The following is a 19,000-nucleotide window of genomic DNA, read 5'->3' as shown; positions in this document are numbered from 1 at the left end:
CCTTTACGGTGGGAAATAAACTTGCAGAGATCATCCGTTCACCCACACCGCGTCTCACAAAGACACAGCGGTTGGAACCAAAAATCTCCAATTTGGACTCTAGACCAAAGGACACATTTCCACCGGTCTAATGTCCATTGCTTGTGTTTTTTGGCCCAAGCAATTCTCTTCTTATTATTGGTGTCCTTTAGTAGTGGTTTCCTTACAGCAATTCGACCATGAAGGCCTGATTCACACAGTCTCCTCTGAACAGTTGATGTTGAGATGTTTCTGTTACTTGAACTCTGTGAAGCATTTATTTGGGCTGCAATTTCTGAGGCTGGTAACTCTAATGAACTTATCCTCTGCAGCAGAGGTAACTCTGGGTCTTCCATTCCTGTGGCGGTCCTCATGAGAGCCAGTTTCATCATAGTGCTTGATGGTTTTTGCGACTGCACTTGAAGAAACTTTCAAAGTTCTTGAAATGTTCCGTATTGACTGACCTTCATGTCTTAAAGTAATGATGGACTGTTGTTTCTCTTTACTTATTTGAGCTGTTCTTGCCATAATACGGACATGGTCTTTTACCAAATAGGGCTATCTTCTGTATACCCCCCCTACCTTGTCACAACACAACTGATTGGCTCAAACACAAATTAACTTTAAAGAAGGCACAGCTGTTAATTGAAATGCATTCCAGGTGACTATCTCATGAAGCTGGTTGAGAGAATGCCAAGAGTGTGCAAAGCTGTCATCAAGGCAAAGGGTGGCTACATTGAAGAATCTCATATATATAAAATACATTTTGATTTGTTTAACACTTTTTTGGTTACTACATGATTCCATATGCGTTATTTCATAGTCAAAAATAGTAAAAAATAAAGAACAACTCTTGAATGAGCAGGTGTGTCCAAACATTTGACTGGTAGTGTAAGTACTCACATCCCTGGGTCAATTCTTTGTAAAAGCACCTTTGGCAGTGATTACAGCTGTCAGTCTTTCTGGGTAAGTCTCTAAGATGTTTCCACACCTGGATTGTGCAACATTTGCCCATTATTCTTAAAAGCAATCAATCAAGCTCTGTCAAATTGGTTGTTGATCATTGCCATAGATTTACAAGTAGATTTAAGTCAAAACTGTAACTCGGCCACTCAGGAACATTTACTGTCTTCTTGGTAAGGAAATCCAGTGTAGATTTGGCCTTTTAGATTATTGTCCTGCTGAAAGGTGAAATCATCTACCAGTGTCTGGTTGAAAGCAGACTGAACCAGATTTTCCTCTAGGATTTTGCCTATGCTTAACTCTATTCCATTTATTTTTCATCCTGAAAACTCCCCAGTCCTTAACGATTACAAGCATACCCATAACATGATGCAGCCACCACTACCCTTTAAAATATGGAGAGTGGTACTCAGTAATGTGTTGTATTGGATTTGCCACCATTAAACCCTGTAACTGTTTTAAAGTCACCATTGGCCTCATGGTGAAATCCCTGAACGGTTTCCTTCCTCTCCGGCAACTGAGTTAGGAAGCATGCCTGTATCTTTGTAGTGACTGGGTGTACTGATACACCACCCAAAGTGTAATTAATAACTTCACCATGCTCAAAGGGGTATTCAATGTCTGCTTTTTATTTTTACCCATCTACCAATAGGTGCCCTTCTTTGCAAGGCATTGGAAAACCTCCCTGGTCTTTGTGGTTGAATCTGTGTTTGGAATTCACTACTCTACTCAGGGACCTTTCCGGTAATTGTATGTGTGGGGTACAGAGATGAGGTAGTCATAATAAATCATGTTAAACACTATTATTGCACACAGAGTGAATCCATACAGCTTATTATGTGACTTGTTAAGCAAATGTTCACTCCTGAACTTATTTAGTCTTGCCATAACAAAGGGGTTTCATACTTATTGACTCAAGACATTTCAGCTTTTCATTTTTTATTAATTTATAAACATTTCGAAAATCATAATTCCACTTTGACATTATGGGGTATTGTGTGTAGGCTGGTGACACAAAATCTCAATTTAATCCATGTTAAATTAAGGCTGTAACACAACAGAATGTGGAAAAAGTAAAGGGGTGTGAATACTTTCTGAAGGCACTGTGCATTGTTTTGATGGCCGTCTAGATGTGATCACCCCACGGGCAAAACTGAAAAGCCAGGGAGCCAGGGTCTTCTTTGGAAACATGTCTGTACGTTGATGGACTTTGTGTGTGTGTGTGTGTGTGTGGACGTGTTTAACTATTCTTGTGGGGACCAGAAGTCCCCACAAGAATAGTAAACAAACAAGAAATGGACCAACTGGGGACATGTTGTTGGTCTCCACAAGGTCAAATGCTATTTCTAGGGGGTTTAGGGTTAAGGTTAGAATTAGTGTTAGGGTTAGAATTAGGTTTAGGATTAGGGTTAGGAGCTAGGGTTAGTTTTAGGGTTAGGAGCTAGGTTTAGGGTTAGGGTTAAGGTTAGGGTTAGGTTTTGGATAAGAGTACGGGTTAGGGTTAGGGTTATGTTTAGGGTTAGGCGTTAGGGAAAATAGGATTTTGAATGGGACTGAATTGTGTGTCCCTACAAGGTTAGCTGTACAAGACTGTGTGTGTGTGTGTTTGTGTGTGTATGCGTGCGTGCATGTCTGGTAGGTACGTGTATGTGTCAGTCTAAGAGGTCAATGAGCATCTTCCTTCGTGAAAAAAGAAAGCTACTTCTGAGAGATACAGTGTTGTAGCACTGAGGTTGTAATCCTCAAAATACATAATGGTGAAGATAAATGTTTAATGTAATCAAAACACCTAATTTTGCTTAAAACCACAGAACACCTCTGTGATCATTTGAAAACCCCTGTATAACAGCTTCTTTGCATCAGCTATCTAAATGAAGCCATACTTTGCATCAGTCAGTGCACTCATTCAAAAGGGAAGAAAATAGAATGAAGAGTGATAACTTTTAGACAAGGGCGTAGTAGTAGCTGGAACTACAAAATTATCCGACCATGACAATGTAAGTTACAATCTATTGATTCTCTGCTAGTTCTGGGCAAAATGATAGCAATAGGTAACATATCATGAAGGTTACAATGGATATCTCGAATCCTGGAAATGTTGATTGTATGCGTTATTTATACACTTGCATGTGTAGCCTATTTATCTATCAGCCTTTGAAGGCAGTAAGGTAACGTGTTGCATTGTAACGTTCTACTACAAATTAGAGATGATTGAAAATCGGTTTATGCCGTTGTTTTCACTAGTCTAACTAGCAATGGAATTGAACTGTATAATTTTTTACATTACTTTAAATATAAAAAATACGAATGTTCAGATTAAGATAATGCTGATGGATGCAGACATTGTAAGATTGATCATCACATTTTTGAGAGAACAAACTGCTAAGAAAGGGAACACGAGGTCTCGTACTGCGTTGGTGGTCAGTCAACCTCTAAGTACATGCAGGTGTTTCCTATGCATTTCCTGATATGTCTAGTAGACTTGCTTAGTTCAGTTTCAGGGTTGGTTTTGAAAGGCCTAATTTAGGCATCAGATTTGTGCACATGTGTTATATGCTAATTTGGTGTGATGGCTACAAAGAAGAAATCTTTACTTGTCAGTGTTCCAAACAGGACATTATTTGTCTTTTTACCTAAACATGCAAACACCATCAAATAGAATTCATAGCAAGCAGTGCACTGGATTAGCTTTGATGAAATATAACAGAACAGATTAACTTGAATGACATTCACTCTCACAGGATGGTGTGCCAAAAAGAACTAACTGAAAGCCACACGCCCAATAAGCCACTAATGACAGCATTGAGGTATACAGTGAGGGAAAAAAGTATTTGATCCCCTGCTGATTTTGTACGTTTGCCCACTGACAAAGAAATGATCAGTCTATAATTTGAATGATAGGTTTATTTGAACAGTGAGAGACAGAATAACAACAAAAAAATACAGAAAAACGCATGTCAAAAATGTAATAAATTGATTTGCATTTTAATGAGGGAAATAAGTATTTGACGCCTCTGCAAAACATGACTTAGTACTTGGTGGCAAAACCCTTGTTGGCAATCACAGAGGTCAGACGTTTCTTGTAGTTGGCCACCAGGTTTGCACACATCTCAGGAGGGATTTTGTCCCACTCCTCTTTGCAGATCTTTTCCAAGTCATTAAGGTTTCGAGGCTGACGTTTGACAACTCGAAGCGTCAGCTCCCTCCACAGATTTTCTATGGGATTAAGGTCTGGAGACTGGCTAGGCCACTCCAGGACCTTAATGTGCTTGTGTTTTGGGTCATTGTCATGCTGGAATACCCATCCACGACCCATTTTCAATGCCCTGGCTCAGGGAAGGAGGTTCTCACCCAAAATTTGACGGTACATGGCCCCGTCAATCGTCCCTTTGATGCGGTGAAGTTGTCCTGTCCCCTTAGCAGAAAAACACCCCCAAAGCATAATGTTTCCACCTCCATGTTTGATGGTGGGGATGGTGTTCTTGGGGTCATAAGCAGCATTCCTCCTCCTCCAAACACGGCGAGTTGAGTTGATGCCAAAGAGCTCCATTTTGGTCTCATCTGACCACAACACTTTCACCCAGTTTACCTCTGAATCATTCAGATGTTCATTGGCAAACTTCAGACGGGCCTGTATATGTGTTTTCTTGAGCAGGGGGACCTTGCGGGCGCTGCAGGATTTCAGTCCTTCACGGCGTAGTGTGTTACCAATTGTTTTCTTGGTGACTATGGTCCCAGCTACCTTGAGATCATTGACAAGATCCTCCCGTGTTGTTCTGGGCTGATTCCTCACCGTTCTCATGATCATTGCAACTCCACGAGGTGAGATCTTGCATGGAGCCCCAGGCCAAGGGAGATTGACAGTTATTTAGTTTTTCTTCCATTTGCGAATAATCGCAACAACTGTTGTCACCTTCTCACCAAGCTGCTTGGCGATGGTCTTGTAGCCCATTCCAGCTTTGTGTAGGTCTACAATCTTGTCCCTGACATCCTTGGAGAGCTCTTTGGTCTTGGCCATGGTGGAGGGTCTGGAATCTGATTGATTGCTTCTGTGGACAGGTGTCTTTTATACAGGTAACATGCTGAGATTAGGAGCACTCCCTTTAAGAGTGTGCTCCTAATCTCAGCTCGTTACCTGTATAAAAGACACCTGGGAGCCAGAAATCATTCTGATTGAGAGGGGGTCAAATAATTATTTCCCTCATTAAAATGCAAATCAATTTATAACATTTTTGACATGTGCTTTTCTCTATTTTTTTGTTGTTATTCTGTCTCTCACTGTTCAAATAAATTATTGACTGATCCTTTCTTTGTCAGTGGGCAAACGTACAAAATCAGAAGAGGATCAAATACTTTTTTCCCTCACTGTATGTCACTGCTTCTATGGCTTTATGCACCACACCACTGGCCATTTGCATTTGTTCATTTATCAAACAAGACAGCTCATACTACTATGACTAACACTGTAAAACAACACATTTCACCTCACCTATCCAGTGCCTTTATCACAGTCAACACACCTATATTTTGGCTTTTAATTAGCTTTAAAAATGCTACATTTTCTCTCAGCCTCATGGATGGTGAAATTTGTAAAATTGCAGGAAATTAGCTTTAAAACAGAAACGTTTTCTCCCAGCCTCATGGCAAAATGTGTAGAATAGCATGAGATTAGCTATAAAACTGTCAATCTTTCTCTTTGCCCCATGCATCAACATTTGTACAGGCTTTACGAGGGGAAAAGCTGATTCACGTACAATATTGTGCAGCAACACTTACTCTGTTGTAATCTGGTTGGAATATTAAGAATGTAAAGAAAGTAGTAACTATCAATAGTCACTATTTGAATCGTGTGGATAGTAAAAAATGTATCGCAAATTCCTTAGTCCTTATGTAGGTACCATTCAAGTAAAATCCATCTCATCTACTGGATGTTGGTGGACACTGACAGCCATGTTTAGAGTATAAAAGAGGGTAGTAGTCAAGCTCTCAGTCAATGTCAATGGAACGTTGGTGACACTGGGACCACTCAGGGAAACCTGTGGTTGGAAGAGATGTGACATCACTTGAGGTTTTGTAGCGGCTGTTAAAAAGCAAATCACTGAAGCCCATCACTCACTATGGTTCTGTGTCAAACTCAGATCCTATTAAGAAAAGTCAACCAATTCAACACATTACTCAGAGCTTGAGATATTTGACAGCCGTAGAGCATGCACTGGGAGAAATGTAAGTACATGATTCTTTTAAAAAATTTAATCGAAATTGAAATTAAAAATGTTGACAGATCAACTCATGATTGAATGCATTTATGTGACCAAATGTTGTGCTATATTCTAAAACATTATATTTTTACCTCATCAATTGATCAAACATTGCCAAACAGAATCATTTTGATTTTGGACTATGGTATGCTAGCATCTTATTGCAGGGAAAGTAAAAGCAGGTGACTCAGTGTCAATTAGCCTACCTTCTCCAACTGACCAGTCATTCTACAGTATGTACTGTAAGTGGGCACTGTGGACATGTCAATATGAATGCTACAAGACAACAGCACAGAAAACTATAGCATGTGAATGAGTATTTTGTACATTGTCATTGAGGGTCAAAAGTTGGGGTCAGAGGTTGAGGGTAATTGATACATCATGCCCTACAGAAAAAAGATTTACTACTTAGTATTTTCTGAGTCAACCATTAAGGTCTGTGGCGACATGTTTCAGGTCAGTCCTGATGGATAGTTTCCTCCAAGCCTCCTCACCTTTTTGCACCCTAGTGTCATGGTTAAGATTATTTACAATGGTTTTCGACTTAGAAAGTTGTTATAAAGCAACAACACATTAGGAGATGTAATACTTTGGCCAATATAAAAGGAACAGAAGATTAGGTCTTTGTTTGGACAGAGGGATTTTTACATTCTCAGAGACAGGGATTGTGTTAAAATAGCACTTTGAACCAAATCCTAACTTGAGATCCACAATTTTACTAGAGTAACTTTCTACTTCAGCATTTTGACGTGCAGTAAAAGGGCTCAAAACAATGTTGTCAGAATCACTGGGAAAAGTTTTATGTTTGGAAAGAGGAAGACAATCATTTGTAGGTTGGTCTTCATGTTGGCTATAATCTTAATATGCAAAACGGCCCAAGCGCCACACCACTGTAAAACATCACAGCTGCATTGCTTCCTCTTTTGTACAGCTTGGAATCTTGTGTGTGTGAGTATGTGTTTGAATGCGTTCGGCGTGCGTGCATGTGCGTGTGTGTGTTTATGTATTTATGAAGAATAGGACTGAATTCATGAATTTGCTCATGTTCTCTTAGATTTTCATGTGTTTCATGTCAATTAAATATATCATTATAACTGCTCATTTTCATATTAAATGTGGACACCCCTTCAACATAATTCCCTCACACACTCGCTCAATCTGATTTCCATTTGTACAGTTTCTGGTTGCTCCAGTTACATTGAGAGTTTATATTCACCCATAGCTAGTGGAATATAATAACACATTGTAGAAAAAAACAATGAAGGTCCTCCAAACGCATCAAAAATAAATACAAAAAGGAAACATTTGATTCCGTTTCACAGCAATATAGCTAACGCTTTACCTTCCATTGGTTGGCTGTAACAGTATGACTGCGTGCTGTAGCTTCCTGTCCCACTGACTTGCATGCTATACATGTGGTTACTGCTTGTCAGAGCCCACAGCTTTCTCAAGGGCTGCATGACGGCTGTCTGCCTACAGTACAGACACACTTAGTGTAATTAAAGGGATAGTTAACTTTTTAAGATTATGCTTATCTTTTTACTTGCCTAAAGTTTTACTGTAAGTTCAGTAGCTGGTTATTTAGTATAGTGTCATTGTTTGGATGAAACAACAACTTCTTACTGTAGTTAAGTCGAAAAATAGCTACAATTCAGAAATATGAAGTTATATCAGAATATTTAGGAAAGTTAGCTGGCTAACTCATTGATCCTGCAATTTAAAAAAGGCTTATATTTTTTATCAAGTGAGCCAGAGTGGCTGCTGACATATAACTACACAACATTCCACAATCAGTGGTCCAGCCGCCCTGGCTTTCCTTGGAAGTCCCTTATCTCAGTTGTTGGCCATGTGACAACACATTACTGACTCTCGTTGGCTCGGGAGCGCACACGCACACGCACACCCACACACATACACATGCACACACACTTCCACCTGAGGGCTATATTGTCTGCTAGTAATTAGGCCTTATAGAGTTGAATAATAATGTGAAGGTAATTTAAAGTTGTTATTTGGTTAGAAAGTTCAATCAGCTGACTGCTCCTGTGCTGGGAGGGGTAAATAAATCAGATTTTGATTTAGATCTGGAGAGGAAAGTGGCAGGACTCGCTCCAGCTAACAAGACAGCCAGATCTGAGCCAGAACACCAGTATCTGAAACCATAGGGCCTCCACCACTGCCTTATAGATAATCATCAGTCTCTAGACACTTGACAACGGGAAAAGGGCTCCCACGGTTTCACACACCTTGGTCACGCACATGTGCACAGACAAACAGTGTCTTATTGTATGTGACAGTGATTTTTAAAGGCACAGTTTTTTAATAAAAATATTAAAACCTGGGGAAATGTATAAGTAAAATACACAGTATGATATTCATTTCCATAGTCAACCAAATTTGTATTAAATAAGTTACATTTTTATGGACCAATTTCATAAGCCTAAAGTCCATGATTTTTCCCTCACTAAAATGTAATGAATTGAGGGTAATATTTCATCTGCAGATGCCTTGCCTTAGTTGAGTAATGTTTAACTTTTGACCCTTTTGATTAATTCTGTCACTGATAAAGAACAGGGAGTGTGTCTGATAGTGAGTCACAGTTATAATAAATGTGCAGGAAATATCTACTGGCTCGTATCATTAAGAGAAGATGATTCATTCAAAACAAATTCATTAAGTGGGAGTTGATGGAAGGGAATAGAAGTGAACTGGTAGCAATTCAACTTCCAAAATATCATTTTCAACAATGATAACAAAGCTGCTCATAATTTACGTCTCATAAGTATTTTTCATTAACTCTTAGTCCATCGATAAAATTCTGAATACATTGTCATTAATGACATGCCTATGGGAAAATGCCTCCCTCTATTTACAATGTCTCAACATGAAATGCTCTATAGCCTTCTCTAGTCTATCAAATTGACAAATAATTTGTTTGTAAAAAGATGACAGTCTATATAGCAAGTGAGTATGTGCTGTTCTCATGTTGTTGAAAATATTTGTTTCACAATAGAAGTGTTTCAAATTCCAACTTGGCCTACTTAAAAAGGTCACCACACTCAGGTCCAGTTTCATTTCAAGCTAATACTTGCAGAATGTCTGAGGTAGCATGCGTTTCGCTCTCTCTTAGTGCCTACAGAGATAAGGTTGCTGGGTGTAGCACACTTGAGCTTCTTCTTCTTCTGTTTCTATTATGTTCCTTCCTGTCCACTTACCCAATCAGAACCACTATCAGTGGTGCAAATCACATCTATGATACCTCTTATTAAAGAGTTTTTACAGAACTTTTGTTTCTGTGGGTGCTCTCGAGCCAAAAGGTGTCTCCTAAATGGACAGAAATATTATCTTGAAATGACTTCAGGACAGAAAGGGGCACACCTCCCTACCACACCCATGAGACAAACAATAAGCAACTGAACCTCCATGTTGCATCTTTAAAGAGCAATCAATTAATAATAGAGGTCTGTAGTTGCAGGCTCAACCCTTCGCTGCCCTGATGACACACGGATATAAGCTAACTACCAGTTTCTCCTTTCTGTGATTGGCTCTATAGCTCCTTCCTCAGGGCTGCCTGATGAAAAGCCATATCAAGGGGTGCGAGTCCGAGACCCAGTCAAAGAGTTGCTGAGGAGGAAACGAGGACTGCTTCTCCACAATGCCAAGACAGTGCCCCCTAGAGTGGTGAGGGAAACATAACAACAACTATGAATTTAGTGTGAGCCTGCCATCCTATAATAGAGAATTGAACAAGACAGAGCAGGAGACAAAAGAGAACAGAGACTGAGTCAGCGAAGCCACAGGAATGCCATTTGAAACATTTTAGATACAATGCATTCGGAAAGTATTCAGACCCCTTCCCTTTTCCCACATTTTGTTATGTTACAGCCTTATTCTTAAATTAATTAAATAACTTCTTGGTCAGGGAGGTGACCAAGAACACGATGGTCACTCTGACAGAGCTCCAGAGTTCCTCTGTGGAGATGGGAGAACCTTCCAGAAGGACAAACATCTCTGCAGCACTCCACCAATCAGGCCTTTATGGTAGAGTGGCCAGACGGAAGACACTCCTCAGTAAAAGGCACACGACAGCCCGCTTGGAGTTTGCCAAAAGGCACCTAAAGGACTTTCAGACCATGAGAAACAAGGTTCTTTGGTCTGATGAAACCAAGATTGAACTCTTTGGCCTGAATGCCAAGCATTACGTCTGGAAGAAACCTTGCACCATCCCTATGGTGAAGCATGGTGGTGGCAGCATCATGCTGTGGGGATGTTTTTCAGCGGCAGGGACTGGGAGATTAGTCAGGATCGAGGGAAAGATGAGTGGAGCAAAGTACAGAGAGATGCTTGATGAAAACCTGCTGCAGAGCGCTCAGGACCTCAGACTGGGGCTAAGGTTAATCTTCCAACAGGACAACAACCCTAAGCACACAGCCAAGACAATGCAGGAGTGGCTTCGGGACAAGTCTCTGAATGTCCTTGAGTGGCCCAGCCAGAGCCCGGACATGAACCCGATCTAATATCTCTGGAGAGACCTGAAAATAGCTGTGCAGCGACGCTGCCCATCAAACCTGACAGAGCTTGAGAGGAATGGGAGAAACTCCCCAGCTGTAGTCGTTACCAAAGGTGCTTCAACAAAGTACTGAGTAAAGGGTCTGAATACTTATGTAAATGTCATATTTCATTATAATTTTTTTATACATTTGCAAAAATGTCAAAAAAACTGTTTTTGCTTTGTCATTATGGGGTATTGTGTGTAGATTGATTAGGAAAAACAGTAATTTAATCAATTTTAGAATAAGTCTGTAACGTAACAAAATGTGGAAAAAGTCAAGGGGTCTGAATACTTTCTGAATGCACTGTAAGTGTCAACCTGAATTGTCAACCTGTCAACCTAAAGAGTCAACCAGAATCTTCAGCATTTTTTCTTATTTTTACAACATGCCCTAAAAACGAAATGATGGCTGGACATGCACAACATCAACTGAAAGGAGCCTGGAGAAGATCAGATCAGATTCCTATAGCAGGGTAGAAAAGGGGGATTTTATCCTTATATAATGCAGGTGTTTTTCCATGACAGTTACTACATGGCTGCAGGGCTGGGCACAGGGCCTATGCAAATCAGCTCAGCACAGCCTTGCCAAGGAGCCCTCTTACCAACCTATGAATTACCTCTGACAACACACAACACACACGCAGTATGGCATTCTCAACACTACATTCCAAACACACAGGCCCTAATGAGATAGAAAGATCGAAGTCCTGTTAAAAAAAAGGAGGGATAGCTGATGTAATAATTATTAATGACTAATTATTACACCCTGAAACTGTGTGAAATGTGTTAGAATGTGCGAGTGTAGGACCAGTAAAGATTATGACATTGAGCTACTATTTAGCAATGTGAGTAAGAGTTAGACCAGACAACAAAGTACAAGGAGAGCTGTCTACAGACAACTGAGAAACCAAGATGAAGAGGCCTCACAATTTAGGACTGGACACACTCACCACTGGTCTGGTGCGAGGAGCAGGCACGGACCGGACTAGGAACATGCACCACTGGCTTGGTGCGAGGAGCAGGAACAGGCCGGGCCGGGCTGGCGACACGCACCACTGGTTTGGTGCGAGGAGCAGGAACAGGCCGGGCCGGGCTTGCGACGCGCACCACTGGCTTGGTGCGAGGAGCAGGAACAGGCCGGGCCGGGCTGGCGACACGCACCACTGGCTTGGTGCGAGGAGCAGGAACAGGCCGGGCCGGGCTGGCGACGCGCACCACTGGCTTGGTGCGAGGAGCAGGAACAGGCCGGACCAGGCTGGCAACGCGCACCACTGGCTTGGTGCGAGGAGCAGGAACGGGCCGTACCGGACTGTGGAGGCGGACTGGAGGTCTGAAGCGGAGAGCTGGCACAACCCGTCCTGGCTGGATGCCTACTTCCGCACAGGCATTAGCACAGGACGCACAGGTCTGTGCACGCGCACTGGCGATACAGCACGTAGCTCCGCATAACACGGAGCCTGCCCAGTCACACGCTTCCTTGCATGAGTACGGGGAGTTGGCTCTGCTCTAACACTAGGCTCCGCCAACCACCCTTTTAGCCCCCCCAAATGTGTTTTATTGGGGCTGTCTCTCGGGCTTCTTCCTCGACCGGCTTCCTCTGTGTTGCCGTTGCTCCTCTCCTGCCTGGGCATCTACCTTCACCCATGGCCCTTTCCCCGCAAATATCTCCTCCCATGACCACCAATTGCCCACCTGTGACATGGCTACTCTCTCCGCCTGGGCACGCTGCTTGGTCCTCGTTTGGTGGGATCTTCTGTCTTGTTCGTTTACAGACTGGTCGAACCAAGGCGCAGCGTGATATGCATACATGTTTATTTGAAATGAATAAACAACGACAAAACAACAAACTAAACGAAACGTGAAGTCCAAGGTACACAAACAACATACCTCACACGGAACAAGATCCCACCACCCACTAGTGCCAATAGGCTGCCTAAGTATGGTCCCCAATCAGAGACAACGAGCGACAGCTGCCTCTGATTGGGAACCACACCGTCCAACATAGATCTAGACAACATAGAATATACACACCCTGACTCAACAAATAAGCTTCCCCTGAGTCAGGGCGTGACAAGAATTCTCAATGAATAAACATCTCTGACTATGCAGACCGGGACTGTCTGTTTCTTGATCCTTTTGGGAGACGCACAGAGACACTGAAATAGTTTGTTAAATAATTCTCATAACAATAGCCAACTAAATGGACTGTATTACTTGATAGTCTTTAATCTCAGAGGTTCTCAGAGGTACTTGATAGTCTAAAAACAGAGGTTCTCAGAGGTTCAGGGAAAGGTCCAGCAGATCAGTAGAAGAAGTGTATTTGACTAAATGTGTAGTATTTGTCTTTTAAAAAAGAAACACAAAATGAAGTAATAGATGAATACATCATAGAAAATATGACACACCTCTTGCAACAACAATATACAGTATACAATGAAGTTCTCCAGCTTGGTATTGAATTTGCATGTCTGGATTCAATTGAATAGTCTCCTGTTCCGGAACTCTCCTGCCATTCCACTGTTTGCTCCAAACTCCCATATACGTCACACACACATGCACGCACGCACGCACGTACACACACACACACACACACACACACACACACACACACACACACACACACACACACACACACACACACACACACACACACACACACACACACACACACACACACCAATGGATATAATTGACTCATTATTCGAGTGTGAAGTAATACAAGTTAATACATTGTTCTACACAAACACACAGGGTTTAGGAACATTACCATATAAGCCAGTGGATTTGTAGCTACTGTTTAAATTATGTTGGCATTTAAAATGATTAAAATCACTCACCACATGTACACCTGTGGTTTACCATTGATAATGTGCATACAGCATTTGAATATAAACTCCTGAGCTTTAAAGCTCAAATACCATTGTAACTCAGCTTAAATAATAAACGCTTTTGGAGTCGTTTTAGATTCCCTTCCTTCAGGTAGATTTATCATAACATATTTTTCACAGGTAGGGGTCCCAAACAACAACTTGCCTTCATATGCACAGCTTGGTAAGTGAATTGGAGTATATATTCCCATTATTACTTTGGATGATAAGTTTAAAGCTGTATGTTAGTATTGGCTACTAGTGCTAACCCAGTATGGTATCTCCATAGGGACTTCCGGGTTTGAAGTGGCTAATAGCCTATCCAATGACTCCTCCACAGTCAATGATGGTGGCCTCTGTGCAGGTTGGATAGCCCAGCCTGCAGCTACTGCTCTCCAGCCCATTAACCATTGGTCCTACCCAGAGTACCTCCAGCAGTATGACCCCACCACCACAACCACCACCACCCTGCCCCTCACCACTGACATGTACATGCAGCCAATGTGTCCCAGCTACACCGTGGTGGGTCCATCCTCCATGCTCACCTACACACACACGCCTCTCTTTACCAACTTCGGGGTGAGTGAAAGAGCAACAAATCTTGATCGTGTGTCAACTGAATTAAGCGTAAACTCTGTAAACATTGCGTCATATCCACAGAGCATAGTACAATACACCTTCACCTGTACAAACTAGTTCTAACACATCCACTGTTGCCGGTGCAGACCCTAGCACCAACATCCACAGCCCTACCGCAAGTGGACCTCCAGGACTCAGTGCTGACTTATATCCCATGGGCCCAGCCGCTATCCACCATCCCTACATCGGGTGTGCAGTTTGCCTCTCACCCTGCCTCTCTGGCTGGGTCTCAGCTGCTTCCCATGTCCATGCCAGTGACCCCCACCATGCACCAGCAGGACCCTCAGCCGCAGCCCCTGGAGCAGAGCCCTGCTGGGGCTGAAGAACCCAACCCTCTGGAGAAACTTCTGGAAGACCAGGATCAGGACGACAAATACACATATGTGAACAGTTCCTCAATCTTCATCCCCAGTGTCTAAGATATATCAGGATGCACCAGTCATAAGCATTAATGAAATGCTTCCACAATGCTTATGGATGTGTTATGTATGGGTTATAAATGAATGTATTATGTAGGTACCCCTTATATTTCCATTGCTCAGAATTCAGGTTAATATACAGTATGTTTGTAGTTATACTATCCTTTATGTTGTAATGTACATTGAAGTACTGTGAATTGCTTTTTTTATGATGAAAAAGGGAACAGTGTTTCTATTCTATCATTTACTAAAAAAATGTTTTGCTGAAAAATAACTGCTGTCATGTATTATAGATGCTGTAACTGAAAGATATGCATTGATTGATTCGTCCCGAATCATGCTAAAAGTTTAAATGTATTTTTATTTCAATTACTTGTAAGGTATTTATTTGTTTTAAGAAGTACCTCCTTTCTGACAGCCATAATATAATACAGTTGTTTTAAAAGTAGTTACTCTGAGATGTGTATTCAAATATTTGTAATAGTTTCCTAATGTCATTCAATTGTTAAATCAACCCATATTTATATTTATCTAGGGTCTGCTTTGAAGAGTATTTGGCATAAAACATGAAAAGCTCATGTCGTTTCCTGTTGCCTTGCTCTCTCTTGCCGTTATCTTTTGCAGTCGGAAGTTATGGCTTTCAGTTAACTATGGTACTGGATTGGGAAAGCCCAGGGTTCTCTGTTTATCTGGCTGTCCCATCAGTACCCCCCAGGCCCCAGGGGCAACCGACAGAGACAGGGCTCTGCAGTAAATCTGCCACACCCACCTGAAGCACACCGACTACTGCAGGTCTAAGGTCCAGCAAGACTGTGTGTTTGTGTTCATTCAGTTTATTGGTTTGTGTTTGGAGAAATGTTGCATACAGAAGTGTTATGTGTTATATGTTCAATGTTTTAAAAAAAGCCATGTTACATTACAGTATTTAGAAATCCTGAAGAGTCTGTGAGGCTTCAAAATGTATTATGTCAAACATATTATGTCAATAATAGTCAAACCTCTGCTCTTTCTGTTTCTATTTAATTAAAGTTAACTTATAAATTCATTTTAATGCCATTACTCAATATATGATTCTAATAGGATTATAATAACATTATGATTTTCAGTTGAGGATAAAACAGAAAATTATATCTTTTTATCTTATCCAAATGATGTACGAAATGAAACACAGCTAGCAGTGGGGCGTAATAAAAGTGTTTTAAACTCCAAATAAATCATCAAGGGAACCACAATCAGTCTTATCTGTCAAAGGAAATATATATTTTGGACATCTTGAGAATCGATCACCAATGACAACATGCTCCATCAGGCTATCAACCTCTTATACCTGTTATAACATGTCGCCCTTAGGATGATGTAGTGGATCTGAGGAGACAGGGTCCTGACCTACCTTGTAGCTTCTTTCTGTTTGTGTTTGCTTTGCTTTATAGTAATTAAGAAAAAACGACAGCTATGTTAAGACGATATGTCAATAGCGCTGAAGTATTTTATTCTTATCATGGCTCTCAACTAATGCTGCCAGTGTACAGTGGGGAAAAAAGTATTTAGTCAGCCACCAATTGTGCAAGTTCTCCCACTTAAAAAGATGAGAGAGGCCTGTAATTTTCATCATAGGTACACGTCAACTATGACAGACAAAATGAGAATTTTTTTTCCAGAAAATCACATTGTAGGATTTTTAATGAATTTATTTGCAAATTATGGTGGAAAATAAGTATTTGGTCAATAACAAAAGTTTCTCACTACTTTGTTATATACCCTTTGTTGGCAATGACACAGGTCAAACGTTTTCTGTAAGTCTTCACAAGGTTTTCACACACTGTTGCTGGTATTTTGGCCCATTCCTCCATGCAGATCTCCTCTAGAGCAGTGATGTTTTGGGGCTGTCGCTGGGCAACACGGACTTTCAACTCCCTCCAAAGATTTTCTATGGGGTTGAGATCTGGAGACTGGCTAGGCCACTCCAGGACCTTGAAATGCTTCTTACGAAGCCACTCCTTCGTTGCCCGGGCGGTGTGTTTGGGATCATTGTCATGCTGAAAGACCCAGCCACGTTTCATCTTCAATGCCCTTGCTGATGGAAGGAGGTTTTCACTCAGAATCTCACGATACATGGCCCCATTCATTCTTTCCTTTACACGGATCAGTCGTCCTGGTCCCTTTGCAGAAAAACAGCCGCAAAGCATGATGTTTCCACCCCCATGCTTCACAGTAGGTATGGTGTTCTTTGGATGCAACTCAGCATTCTTTGTCCTCCAAACACGACGAGTTGAGTTTTTACCAAAAAGTTATATTTTGGTTTCATCTGACCATATGACATTCTCCCAATCCTCTTCTGGATCATCCAAATGCACTCTAGCAAACTTCAGACGGGCCTGGACATGTACTGGCTTAAGCAGGGGGACACGTCTTGCACTGCAGGATTTGAGTCCCTGGCGGTGTAGTGTGTTACTGATGGTAGGCTTTGTTACTTTGGTCCCAGCTCTCTGCAGGTCATTCACTAGGTCCCCCCATGTGGTTTTGGGATTTTTACTCACCGTTCTTGTGATCATTTTGACCCCACGGGGTGAGATCTTGCGTGGAGCCCCAGATCGAGGGAGATTATCAGTGGTCTTGTATGTCTTCCATTTCCTAATAATTGCTCCCACAGTTGATTTCTTCAAACCAAGCTGCTTACCTATTGCAGATTCAGTCTTCCCAGCCTGGTGCAGGTCTACAATTTTGTTTCTGGTGTCCTTTGACAGCTCTTTGGTCTTGGCCATAGTGGAGTTTGGAGTGTGACTGTTTGAGGTTGTGGACAGGTGTCTTTTATACTGATAACAAGTTCAAACAGGTGCCATTAATACAGGTAACGAGTGGAGGACAGAGGAGCCTCTTAAAGAAGAAGTTACAGGTCTGTGAGAGCCAGAAATCTTGCTTGTTTGTAGGTGACCAAATACTTATTTTCCACCATCATTTGCAAATAAATTCATTAAAAATCCTACAATGTGATTTTCTGGAAAAAAAATTCTCAATTTGTCTGTCATAGTTGACGTGTACCTATGATGAAAATTACAGGCCTCTCTCATCTTTTTAAGTGGGAGAACTTGCACAATTGGTGGCTGACTAAATACTTTTTTCCCCCACTGTATATCCTGTATCCTCTTAAGAATACTGCACCTTTAATGTGTCTAAAGAGATGCTCCAGCATGCCTGCACAGCTGCCCTGAGACGGAGGGCGGGAAATGAGCTATGGTTGCCAAGAAGCATCACGGAAAGGCAGCGCTCGGGTGGGCACCCTCCATGATCTAACAGGTTTCAGGAGACAAGGATTAGTTAGGTGTTGTGTGAAATCCATCAAATTTCATTCCTGTGAAATTGGTTTTGAGTAGCACTTTAAAACAAATGCTTCAGCAGTCTGAAATGAATTATCTGTTTTTAATTATTTGTTTACTCCCCTTTAACAGCGTGGTGTGAGTCAATGAGTGAGTAATTTGATTGCTTTACAAACCCCTTCCATTTAGTTAATGAAAGTCTACAGTTTAAAAGAACTGGCACAGTGCCAGTCACAAAGATTAAACCTTTTCACAACAAGTAATGAGTTAGTTGTAAAAGGCTGGAAGAGAAAATGCTGAAAATGTGATTTGTGTATTTGCTCCCTGAAAAATCTTAGACAAAAGGTTTCTAAAGGGGTTCTTTGAGGACAGGAAGCGTTCAACAAGAAACCTTTTTAATCTGAAGATGGAACCAAAAAGGGTTCTGCTACAGGGACAAATCAACGAACCCTTTATGGCTTTAGGTAACAGCTTTTTTCTAAGAGTATATGTTTGCTTTTCTCTACCTTTTGGTTGGTATCCTCAATTTCTCACACTGGATGATCTATCCATGTTATAATGGTTGTGATTTCAGATGCCTCTTTTTTTTGCATCATTAGATGCAGTTTACCATGGCACACTACATTTTACTACAGGTGATAGGTTCAGTACACATCACTGCATTCTTTATCAGAAAGTAGGCTGGCCCTCTTTGAAATCAAATAGGTCGACCCATTGCTCTCTTTTTATCTATGACTAACGCTGGAAACCCCTTCGGTCTCTACAAAGTTAGGTAAATCTGCTTTTAGTGTATTTGCACACCATGCATGGAACAACCAGAGTTCCCTACAACTGCAGATTCTGGTGCCTCATGGACAGTTCAAAATCTTGTTTAGGGACCTCCTTGCTGAGGAATGTGATTGTTTTTTTGGAATATTTGTATTATATTGTATTGTATTTTACATCATATTTTATTTTATTTTGTAACTTG

The 19,000-nt window shown here is 41.4% G+C and overlaps 1 protein-coding gene across 2 annotated transcripts; it reads left to right on the top strand.

Moving 5' to 3' along the window:
* The first annotated feature begins 5,970 nt into the window (after window positions 1-5,970).
* Window positions 5,971-15,932, top strand: LOC121567625 (POU domain class 2-associating factor 1). 2 transcript variants are annotated; one of them, XM_041877808.1, is made up of 5 exons: window positions 5,971-6,204; window positions 9,793-9,920; window positions 13,800-13,842; window positions 13,999-14,237; window positions 14,384-15,932. In XM_041877808.1, exons 1-5 carry the CDS (start codon window positions 6,189-6,191, stop codon window positions 14,714-14,716), a joined length of 759 nt encoding a protein of 252 aa, XP_041733742.1. In that variant the 5' UTR covers window positions 5,971-6,188; the 3' UTR covers window positions 14,717-15,932. The 2 variants fall into 2 exon arrangements, with proteins under 2 accessions (XP_041733742.1, XP_041733741.1); XM_041877807.1 differs by having other exon boundaries at window positions 13,948-14,237.
* The last annotated feature ends 3,068 nt before the right edge of the window (window positions 15,933-19,000 follow it).

The sequence above is a fragment of the Coregonus clupeaformis genome, chromosome 6 (genome assembly GCF_020615455.1).
Source record: "Coregonus clupeaformis isolate EN_2021a chromosome 6, ASM2061545v1, whole genome shotgun sequence".
NCBI lineage: Eukaryota > Metazoa > Chordata > Actinopteri > Salmoniformes > Salmonidae > Coregonus > Coregonus clupeaformis.
This window is presented reverse-complemented; position numbering and strand designations above follow the sequence as displayed.